This window comes from Callithrix jacchus, chromosome 5, assembly GCF_049354715.1.
Source record: "Callithrix jacchus isolate 240 chromosome 5, calJac240_pri, whole genome shotgun sequence".
NCBI lineage: Eukaryota > Metazoa > Chordata > Mammalia > Primates > Cebidae > Callithrix > Callithrix jacchus.
The window spans coordinates 23,476,827-23,488,895 of NC_133506.1; the positions used below are offsets into that span (position 1 = coordinate 23,476,827).

At 42.9% G+C, this 12,069-nt stretch overlaps 1 protein-coding gene across 28 annotated transcripts in view; it reads right to left on the reverse strand.

Annotated features, from left to right (window-relative positions):
* The window catches only part of KIF16B (kinesin family member 16B), a 295,534-nt gene that overhangs the window by 96,181 nt on the left and 187,284 nt on the right, over positions 1 to 12,069 (reverse strand). For 14 of the 28 annotated variants that reach the window (XM_078371414.1, XM_003732816.5, XM_008995788.4 and 11 more), the window contains 3 exons: positions 8,500 to 8,652; positions 5,633 to 5,726; positions 4,570 to 4,620 (listed from right to left, as the gene is read on the reverse strand). In XM_078371414.1, the coding sequence (XP_078227540.1) occupies positions 4,570 to 4,620; positions 5,633 to 5,726; positions 8,500 to 8,652 (298 nt within the window). Of the gene's footprint in view, positions 1 to 948; positions 3,258 to 4,569; positions 4,621 to 5,632; positions 5,727 to 8,499; positions 8,653 to 12,069 lie in introns of those variants that run through there. The other 14 variants (XM_008995783.5, XM_008995782.5, XM_078371408.1 and 11 more) reach the window with 4 other exon arrangements.

The following is a 12,069-nucleotide window of genomic DNA, read 5'->3' on the forward strand; positions in this document are numbered from 1 at the left end:
ATGAAATTAAAAACAAATAGGAAATGTGTAACCTGATAGGATTTTTGAACTGAAGGGGACAGAAAAGAAAGGGTTGATCAGAGAAGCAAGAGACCCTGAAGAGCCACAGTCTGAAGCTGCGGTAGGAGGAGGCAGCTGACTACTGGGTGAAGCTTCATGGAGAGAGAAACCCCACCCAGGGCAGATGCAGTGGGAGAACTCGCCTGAGAAGGGAGGCCAGTAAACTGACCAGCTAGGGCCAGCAGGAGACCTCGATCAAAGGTATGAGTGGTGTCTGGGTGAGATACCAGAGGGAGGCAGCCAGGACAAAGTGCTGAATGCCTCTAAGGGGACTATATATTCGACAAGACAGCAGAAAGCAAGCCAGGAGAAAAAGTGAGACTCTGAGGTGAAAGAGACTTACAGGATAGAGAGAGAAAAGTTCTGAGAAAGAACTGGAATATGGTGGTGGAGGGGGATGGGGGTTAGGAGGAATAGTCAAAACTACACCAACAAGTGAGGAGCCGAAATCACAAGGGTGAGAAGGGAAACATCAAGAAGTATGAAAGGAGGAGGTAAAGGCAGTGAACTGAGGAAGACACTGCAGGGCAGGCATCGCTTTCTGGATTCCACATGCCATGGTGATGGGAGGACACTTTAAATCCCTGGGTCCTCACAGGAAGCTTGACGCATCACTAATATGCTCTGCTACATAACTATCCTAATCACAGCTGAAACCAAGGTTGTCAATGAAGGTCACTGCCAGACTGGGCACTTTTCAGGCAGCACAAATTAGCCTGCCAGAATCCAGCAGGCACAGACAGCTTCCAAGCCACCACACTATAAATCAACACTAAGCCAATCAGAAATGCTTTAATCACCTCACAAACAATGAGGCAGACCCAAATTTACAAGCTGAGTTTCGAGAAAATGAAGCAAGGTGGTGATAAAGATATTTTAACAGGGCTCTGCTATTAGCTATTTTTATTTTATTGTCGTTAAAAATATTTACATTTTCAATTTTAGAAGTCTGCATTTGTCCAGTTCCAATTCAATTAGCTAAACAGAGATACTCATATTGCCTTGATTGTTTTGATGCTTATTTTATTAATGATCTCAAAAATACATGGCACGCATCTTCAAAAGTCTCCTCCATAGAGTCCTGTCAAATGTGAGATTAGCCAAAGAGCCTCATCTTGAGAACTGAGAGTAAGTTTCCAGACCTCAGGTGTGACATTCTGACTGCCTTGAAGGTCCAATGGGGTGGTGAATGACTGGACATTTGGGGCTGCCTGAAGGTGCTCAGATGGACTATTTCTGGAATCCACCGGAAGTCTGAGTTTTTCTAAGAAGACAAGTTCTACTGTTGATATATTTTTCTTTTCTGGAACAACCACACATCTGAATTTACTTAAAGCATGGCACTTGATCACATCAAATTGTGCACCTGGAGGAGGTATGTTTAGAGACCGAGTGCGTGGATAAAAAACACAGTCTTCCCTCACTAGTGCAATGTGGGTGTTCAGAAGGACTAGCGACTGGCACTGGTCATGGCCAGAGTCACCCATGACTCTCACTGTTGTGTAGAACAGTAACTGAACTTCTGCCAGGGAAGGGACGTTGACTTCCATATTTCCATGAAGAAAGTAAATCATGTCAACCATGATAGTCTGGAATTTGGATGACACCTGAACTCTGTTTGGCAAAACTAATTCAGGGATTTCTGCTTTACAATCAAGAGAAAGCTGAACCAGATCTTGCTGGAGCAAGGGATGATCGGCACAGGCAGCGACATCAGGTTCTGGCATCAGGACACACAGGAGGTCACGACAGAGCTGTTGAGAGAGGTGTTTGTTGTAACTGAACACAGTGAGCAAAAGACCCTCTGCAGAGCTCAGGAATCGAATGCTTTGTCCAGCAAAGCCAATCTGAATCTCCTGTAGACCAGAGAGAGGTAGAGCATGAAAAATGCTCATTGAGCCAAGGAGATTATCTGACAGGACCAAAGCATATAAAGTTGACTGAAGCAGGAGCAAACACGCTGGCTGGGGGTCAGGCGCTGTGCAGTTAGCAACAGCAAGCCAGTAAATGCCTCTGACTTCATTCAGGTTGCCCAAAGGTTCTGGTAGAGAACAAGTCACATGCTTAAGAAGGTCTTTTAATGGGCACTCTTGAAGTTTCAGCATTTGGTCGGGGAATTGCACAAGGCTCTGCTTAAATGCAGAACACTTTCTAGCATCTTCATATTCCAGGCGAAAAACTGAGCTTGGCAAGGAATGTGGTAAACCTACGGCTGCAGAGACAGAGGCCCGGTAAGGTGCCACACCCTCTGCTGGCCTCAGGCTCCCCGCAGCTTTGCTCTCATTGCTGACAAGCCGAGCTTCAAGAGAACGAGATTCTGTCGACTGCACGTCAATCTTGAAGGGCATGTGTGGGGCCAAGTGCTTCAGAAATGGCAGGCTTCTGACAAATGTTGTTACCTTGGAGGGGAGCCCCCTCGGGGCACACAGACTTCCCATGAGCCTGGATTGGCTGATCACCTTTGTGCCAGCCTGAAGGAGGTGACTGCTGGTATCTTTATAAAGGTCTGAGAACTTGTGGTAAAAATATCCCAGTCCATTGTTTCCTTCTGTCCTGATATTTATCAGTGACTCTGATGAGCTCATTTTTTTAGCATCCAATTCTTCCTTACCTTGCTGCTCACTGTAAAACTCAGAGGCCAGTACACTCTGTGGGGCACTGCAGGATGCTCTCTCCTCATGAGAAATGTCTTCAGACAGAACCAAGCAGAGCACCTTGCCTTGCCTGGCCTGCTTGCCTCCATTATTTATAGACACTTCCTGGGATGTATGTTGCAGCAACGTCCAACTGGACTTGACTCTCAAGCTGTGTTCATCTTTCTGAGTCATCAGGTCACTGAAATTTTCTGACTTATTCTGAAAACCTTCTGCATCATTGGTGTTACTTTCATTAAACAAAGAGATTTCAGGTAGATTAAAACATTTTGGTTCACAATGGCCAGCATCCTCAGGAGGACAATATTGGGTTTCACTGTCCTGCAATACTTCGGGTACTGAGGACTGATCCCTGTGCTGGTGGGTTCTCTCTTGCGATGCTGAGGAAGTTGTTTTAAGGCCTGAGATGCTCCACAGCACAGGATGATCCCAGTGGTCGTTCTGATCCTCCTCCCTCTTCTCCTCTCTCATGAGTCTGGAAGTGTCAGTGGCATCTCTGGGCAGAAGCAGGTCAAGATACCATGCTGGGCAAAACTGCCTTTTCTGTTCAAGGTGTCAAAAAAAGTTGAAATGGGGATGTGGTATGTCTTTCTGTGACTCTGTTGCATAGGATGATTCTTGCAGTCATTGGTTTCATTGGATAGATTAATTAAATTCAGAGGTTAAATCAAAAGTCTAAGCCATTTGTATTGATACATGATTTAAGAATCAATGATCTGATTCAGACATAGAACATCAATTTTCCTATTATATATACTATAAATCACTGAGTATTTTGATAGAAATACATTGTATGGGATTGATCCACAGGACCCGTTTCTTGATCTAATAGTTCATTTTCCCTGAAATAAATCCCAAGCCCTCTGATTCAAGGTTTAGAAGGTCAAATTTAGTTATGAAAATAAGTCTCTAATCATGCCCAAAATGCAAAAAGAAAAAATCAAGGCAAACTTAATGAAACTCAGATGGCAAGGCCAAAAGAAATGCCCCAGCATTCTAACCCAGGCCACATTTCTCTCTCCTTTTGGTTTGTTCCATGAGAATCCCTAATTATCATAACTGTTATCTACAAGTCATCACCATGGAAGGCCTGCTGTGTGCCTGCTATGTGCCAGGCACTGTGTACGCAAAGCAATGAAAGCTAGTGTCTTGCTCTGTAGAGGAGGGGGATGAGGATGACATCATTACTTGATGACTGGCAGGAGGGTGTGGCCACAGCCAAAGTCAGCTCAGCCTCTGTGGACATCCACTTCCTGCTATCTATTCAGTAACGTATGGATACCATCTGGAAAATTTCCATTACCTACTATTCTTTTGGGTTTGATTTTTTTAAATTTAGGAATATATGGGAAGGACATGCCTCTCAGTGGAGGCAAATACAAGTGAAACCTTACAAATTGCATGCCCAAATAAACCTTGGTTTGACAATCCACCAGAGATACAAGTTATCAATCAAGAGTATTTCCTTTGTATGACTGCCAACTTGAAGTCTATAAAATGGACAGGGTTTTAAAAACACTGAGGAGTACTCAGTTTCATTTCCAAACCCTATATCTGATTCCGATTACATAATGCTGCCTTTTCAATGCAGACCAAGGGAAAATATACTGTTACAAATGAAAAATGGGGCAAAGCTCCACCACAGCTACATGCCATTCAAATAAAGTCAAAGCAGTTTCAACCTGCAGGATTCCGTTTAATTTTAAGTCCATATAATAGCTTGCCTTCCCTACTAGCCATTAATCTCACTGGGACTTTAAAATTCTAATTATGCAACTTAACATTAAGAAAATTTAATCACATGAGCATGCCATAATTTAAGGCGACCCTATCAATCTGAAAAATCATTACCTACCTCATATTTTAGCTTGCGTTGAATGGTGCCATTGTGAAGTTTCTCATTATCCTGAAAAGAAAACAAAAAGCCCTCTATATTAAATTATAGCAAGTTCATGGGGCGGAGGACTGATTTGATTACAAGTATTTATGGGAATGAAATTCTAAACAAACATACTTGTCATTCAACAATGACACCCCTTCTATATAATTTATATCCTCAAGATAAACATGGACTCTATTGATACATCTGCCATCAGAGAACTGAACCATTTACTCCTAATCTTAAAATTCTAAGAATAATATTAAAAACAAGATTTCCTTAGGCCATTTCTTAATTCGCAGGATAGAAATGCATTGTCTTTCTTTCAATTAAATAGACTTGTCACAAATATGTATCTTCTTTAAGTGAAAATTCTATTTCTACTTTGGATAATTTAAAAAGTAAACTAAATAAATGTGGAAATTGGAAGAAGAATGTTGCATATAGAATTAAAAAGCATTGTAGACTTTATAGTCACTTAAAACTTTTCACAGAATTACAAAAGTATAAAATAAAGTTACTCTCGAATTAGTACTATTTATAAACTGTTACACCCTGCCCAAGCAATATTTAATATTTTTTTCTAGAACATTCCACATCTTAATTTTCTCACTGGAAAACAGTAAGAAAAGACCCCAGCACTATCACCAAAAACTTAACTTCAAGGTCATCTTGAAAGATGAATGGGTTGGGTGGGCTGGCTCATGCCTGTAATAACAACACTTTGGGAGGCTGAGGCAGGCAGATCACTTGAGGTCAGGAATTTGAGATCAGCCTGGCCAACATGGTGAAATCTACTAAAAATACAAAAATAAGCCAGGTGTGGTGGCGGTCCACCTGTGGTCCCAGCTACTTGGGATGCTGAGGCATGAGAATCCCTTGAACCTGGGAGGTGGAGGTTCCAGTGAGCCAAGATGGTGCTACTGCAGCCTGGGCAACAGAGCAAGACTCAGTCTAAAAAAAATAAATAAATAAAAAAGAAAGAAAGAAAAGAAAGATGAATGAACATGTTACTTGTTACTTGGCTCCTTCAGCTTACCTTCATATCTGCAGATGTACTGCAGCCTTCACTAATTCCACGATGCAAATCCTGAAGACGTCTTTGGACTTCTTCTTCAATGTAAGCATTGATCCTGAAACGCAATGGAGATGGAGTAGATCTGACACTTCTAACCACACAGGACATTCTGAGATCCTTTCTTTACTATTGCTTTCACAGCAGGGAGCAATCTCATTCTAAATGCCAAACATAACAACAACTTGAGAACTTCATTTTTATTTTGTTCAAGAAATCTGGTGCTATGTGTTCACTGTCTGGGTTTTGCCCAAATAAGGTAGAACTGGATAAGTTACAGAATACTGAGAATGGAAAGGAGATAAGTGATCCCATTCAGGTCCTTAGTGGAATGCCCACTGCAGGATGGGAGAAAATCAGTCACTGGCTTCAGAAGGCTCTGCAATCTCAGATCTGACTCCAAGACAGAATATTTCCTTCGCAGAGACTTGTGTTCCTCATACAGAAAAGGATAATACAGGCCAGGCGTGGTGGCTCACGCCTGTAATCCCAGCACTTTGGGAGGCCGAGGCGGGTGGATCATGAGGTCAAGAGATCGAGACCATCCTGGTCAACGTGGTGAAACCCCGTCTCTACTACAAATACAAAAAATTAGCTGGGCATGGTGGCGTGTGCCTGTAGTCCCAGCTACTCAGGAGGCTGAGGCAGGAGAACTGCCTGAACCCAGGAGGTGGAGGTTGTGGTGAGCCGAGATCATGCCATTGCACTCCAGCCTGGGTAACAAGAGTGAAACTTTGTCTCAAAAAAAAAAAGAAAAGGATAGTACAGATGATAGTTATTTCTTACATCTCCAGGCCATGTATGAGGATTAACAAAAGAGGTGGACATACTCTCTACAAATCTTTCTCCTTCAGATTGAACAACGTCTTGCACACTTGCATCATTTCCAGTCTGTCTTGTCTCTCCGAATGGGTTCTCTGCACCTGGCCAGCAAGACCACATCTTAAAGGTCTCTACCTTCCAAAATGCCTAGGACAGGGCCAGGAAACAGAGGAAGCCAAAAACAGCTGACTTTTGAAGCAATGTCAGCTTATTATCTGGTATCTCATAAACTGGAGGTGAAGTTGTACGAAGCAAAACTATCAGCCTTGACCACCTCAGTGGATTTCAGTCTAATCTCTGGCATTTCCACCTAAATGTTTTAGGTGATTCCACCTGGAGGAACCAGAAAGGCTAGAGAATTTTACCTTGATTGAAAATCTTTCTAGGGGCATACACTACCCAAATGGAAGTCATTCTGTTCTAGACTCCCCTCCTCCAATTCTACAGATACTGATTAGATGAATTATTATTATTATTGAAATGGAGTCTCGCTCTTGTCACCCAGCCTGGAGTGGAGTGATGTGATTTCAGCTCACTGCAATCTCCGCCTCCCAGGTTCAAGCAAGTCTCTTGCCTCAGCCTCCCAAGTAGCTGGGATTACAGGTGCCCGCCACCACGCCCAGCTAATTTTTGTATTTTTAGTAGAGAAGGGATTTAACTATGTTAGCCAGGCTGGTCTTGAACTCCTGACCTCAGGGGATCTGCCCACCTCAGCCTCCGAAAATGCTGAGATTACAGGCGTGAGCCACCACACCTGGAAGGATGGATGATTTTAAATGTAATGGTTTCCATGTTTATATGTTAGCACATTCTCACTAAATAAATAAGTAAATCTGCATAAACACATGCATAACCCTGTAATCGTTTCTATACTACTGACTACAGAGAAATGATTTTCTAAAATGCTAGGTAAAGAGATTAAAATTTAGGTAAAAGAGCCCAAATAAATCACAGTGTTTATCTTTCAATATTATAAAATCATGTGCTACTGAACATGAGTGAAGGCCATTTACCACTTATCTCTCCTGACATTCACTTAAATTTGAAACCAGCCTGTGGAATATGAGGCTCATGCCATTCTGAGTACATTTTGATATCCAAATATACATCTCCTAATATCTAGGATTCAAGACTGCCTAATTTCAAATGCTCCCATGGTTAAATGGAGTAAAGAAAGATAATCATTGTTTTCTTATAGGCAAAGAATAATTAAGCTGATTTTTCAAAGGGCTCTAAGCCACAGAGCAATATATAGTGCCACTTAAGTTGAAAAATCACTTAATTAACATCAGATATATATTTATTATACTCACAATCATTCTGAATATACTAGTAGTTTTTAAAACAAACTTCATCTATTTGTAATCAGTGGCGTATAAAGTAACTGCCAATTAAGTTAATTCTAGGCCTTTGTTTTTGTCAACCTGGCCTTGCCTCACTTTGTGCTGAATGAGCTGGTTTCCCTGCAACTTTTCATCCAGCCTTTCACACAAACCACACTTGACCCTTGAACAACACAGGTTTGAATAGCACAGATCTACTTATATGTGGATTTTTTTTTTCCCAATAAATACAGCTGGACCTCCCTATTAGTGGTTCTACATCCATAAGTATACACAGACTGAGAACATGTGGAGGGCATATATGGAGGGCCAACTTTGCCTAACTGCAGGTTCCAGGGGGCTGACAGGAGGACTTGAGGATGTGGGGATTCTGGTATCAAAGGGCAGTCCTCTAACCAATCCTCTGCAGACACCAAGGGACAACCGTACCTGCCACAAGATTCCTTGGATCTGGCTAGCCAGTTCTCAAGTCCTTGACCTTCTTGAAATGATCCCTTACCCAACGACTGGCAGGGCAATGGCAGATGAAGCCAGAGCACATCTAGAGCACATGTCTTACTTGTTGCCCTTAATAAAGCCCTCCAGTTACAAAGCAGTCAATAGAGAAACAATGAGTCCTTGAATTACATCAAATGAAAAGCATGGAATCACTTTCATGTCTAGTACCTGGCATCCATTAGGGGAACCAGCTGTGATTTTTCAGCACTGAATGGCAAGATGGAAGAAGCCACCTTCCCTTCCAGGGTCCCATGATGACCTTTTTGAACACCATCAACCTCATAAATCTTCTGCTTCAGCTGCTGGATTTCATATTCTAACCTATACAGACGGAAGCCAGATAATTCATTCATTAATAGTATTTCCTGAGCTTCCTTACTGTGTGAGACATTGTTTTAGACAATAAGGGAGATCAAGATCTGTCCTCTATGTGCAAAGAGCTTTACATTCTAATAGAAAAGGTACTACAGACCATTTAGACAAGACATAAAATACCAATGGACCAGAAGAAGTGTCCAGGGTGAGCAATACAGACATCCAGAGGGTAGAGTAAGTTTGACCATCAAGAGCAAAGACCTCTCTACTGTGCTCTAAGCAAGTCCTTGAGGTAGATGTGTAGGATTCTGAGGCCCTGACTCCTGCTTCAACAATAGTTGGTTGTAGACTACCTATCGGGGTTCTGGTAAATACTTAAAAAAGATCAATGTTTTAAAGAGTTTTAAAAACCACCAGTCTAGGAGAATCATAGTCAACACAGTTCTAAGTTGAGTCTCCAGAGGCCAGTGGGAATGTTGGCATTTGGAGATGATGGCAGAAGATTATCTAAGTGTAGAAAGCAATATGAGCAATGGGGCAAGGCCATGAAAACCAGGCATTCACTTTGGGTTAAGGCAGAGGTTGTGGGAAGGGAAAGCAGGGGAGACTGGCCTAGGAAAGTAGGTTGAGTTCCATGACACACTAAAATAAACCGTAAAATTTACCTCCAGAGATAAACGACACGTCTATGGGAGGTCAAATGTGTCTAAGGTCATGTCCCCACTGACCCAGGCAAACTTGAATACAGGGCCATCAGGCCAGATGGCCGGGCTTGGCAGTGAATTTGACGATACCCTATTGATACACCGAGGAAGAATTGAGACTGCAGTCCACTCAGTGTGTGAACTTGGGCAAGTTCTTTAAACATGGGTCTCTATTTCTTCATGGATCAAATGAGAGGACCAACTAATCTCCCTCAATTGCTTCAGCTCTAAAAAATCAGAGATTCTGGCTTCAGATGCCAACACACCATGATGCTGCCAGCCCTCTGGTGTCACCAGCAGCAATTTGACCACTCTATTTTGAACGTGAAAGCCAAGTCCTGGACTTTCAGACATGAGATCATAGGGTCATGAGGGTAAGCACTCATGGGACCCACACACAGCTTTGCCCAGTGTGATTTGGCCCTTTCTTAGCGAGTATTTCTAGAGCATCAGCTTGCAGAACATACAGTATTTTCAAAAGAGAAGACATAAGCAAAAAAAAAAAAAAAAAAAAAAGATATCAGAGGCCTCATGGTGGGCAAAGAATTGGGGAGCAATATTAATAAGGTATCATCAATAGCCAAAAAAAAAAAAAAAAAAAAGAGCTGGATATAGGTAGGCAATTAGCAACATTTACAGCTGAGAAAACTCCTGCTGGGGTTGTTAAGAATTGTCTTTCAGCACAGGGCCAGTGGCTAAAGCAAAAGACTCCACAGAGCAAAGGGAGGTTGGACTGGGATCCTGAAGCCTGAGTGAGATTTACATGGGTGGCAAGGGACAAGCTGGCCTTCCCATGTAGCAGACAGTTTGTCAGGAGACTAGAGGGCTAAGTGGCTCAGAGATCGATGATGAGGTGATGAGGAGATCGAGATCTGACTTGCTACTCTGTCACTTGCTAACTGTGTGACACTAATCCCCAATGGTTATACGACCGCTGCAGGCCTCAGTTTCCTCATGTGTAAACTGGAGGTGATGGCACTCTTCATTGGAAGAGTAAATGACAATGCACATGTGGCATTTAAGGCAGGATCTGAGGTACACAGAGTTACTCTTCATGGTTTGCATCGTGACTGTTACCATCACTGTCTCATTATTAAAGGACTCTGACAAGAAGATGGGATTAAGTGTGAGTATTAACTTGTCTCTGTTATCCCTTCTGTGGTGACAGGAGAGTTTTTTTCTTGCGTTACCTGATCCACGTCAACAGGGCAGCTAGCATGAGCAGCTGGTGGGAAAAAAGGCAGGAAAATGGATTAAACCTGGTTCATAAAGCACTGAGAAGGCAACAGGAGAGCCAAGTCCAGGACACTCTTGTCCAGTCCAGTCTGCATGAATTTAATATTTCGCACTTGTGGAATTTTACAAGGGGCCAAGTCAGGCTGCACAGTAAATCCTGGCTTAGCTGTGAGAACCCTGGGAGAAAATGAAGCACAACAGAAATTCCCATAGAAAGCTGCAGGGGCATCGCAGTCACAGCAGAGAGCCCAGAATTCGTTGGCCTGAATTAGGACTTAGCTAAGTCTGTTTCATGAAACTCGTGAAGCTAACAGCCCACTTTGCTTGGCTTCTGGGGAACACTCACATTCTGTAATTGCTCCTGTGGAAACTGCAATCCTGCGTCTGCTATTATACAGTATTAATACTAAGTGGCTGGCTGACAAAAGGCAAGGACATCAAGATAGAAGCTCATGCTGCATTCTTATCATACACCACAGGCTACACCTTGAGAGTGTGCCCTCCGATACTTTAAATTTCCTGGGGCTGGATCTTTGTCCAGCAATGTCATTTACGTGACATACCTGCAATCATTTTCTTAAACCTCCAACCTATTTCTATGAAATAACAGCATTATTGTTTTTGATTGTTACTTTGTTCCTATTTTGCCTGAGGGAACCACCAGAGAGCAATGATGGTAAATATAATCCATAGCATAAGCCAATCATTTCAATGGAGGTTGTCCTGACCTTTTCAGGCAAAATGATGGGGGAAGGCAACAGTAAGACTTCTGAGTAGCTCTTGCCTTGTTATGAGCAACTGGCCCCACGCATCTGCTAAATGCCAAGGTGGGGTCTCCAGGCCAGTAGACTGGACTTCTGCTGCAGCCCCCTCAGGAGGTGCTTTGGGTGGGTGGAATACTGCAGAGAGGGCAGGGTTTCAGCTCTCCAATCTGGGCTTCAGTAAAGATCTCAACTGAATAGGGAGCTTGAACCCAGGAGTTTAAGACTAGCCTGAGCAACACAGGGAGACTCCAACTCTAAAAACAGGTAGGTAGGTAGGTAGATAGATAGATAGATAGATAGATAGATAGCCAGGCATGGTAGTATACAGCTGGGGTCCCAGCTACTTGGATGGCTGGGGCAGGAGGACTGCTGGAGCCCAGGAGTTTGAGGCTGCAGTGAGCTATGATCACACAATTGCACTCCAGCCTGGACCCAGATCGTGATCCTGTGATCTCATCCATCCTCTCCTTGTGCAGGCGGTGACACTGAGGCCCAATGATGAAAGATCCTGCCCAAGGTAGGAAGAGCCTATCATCTTGATAGGAAGGGGCTGAACCAGGATATCTATTTCTCTTGCAAGTCTCTAAACTGGTTGGTGTTTGCACACCAGGTGGCTGCTGGCCTTTCTGTGAGTCTTGTCATCATGTCTTCAAGGCTCCAGAAAACGTGTTTTCAAATTCACATAATATTTATTTTTAGAACTTATGGTCTGGTAAGTA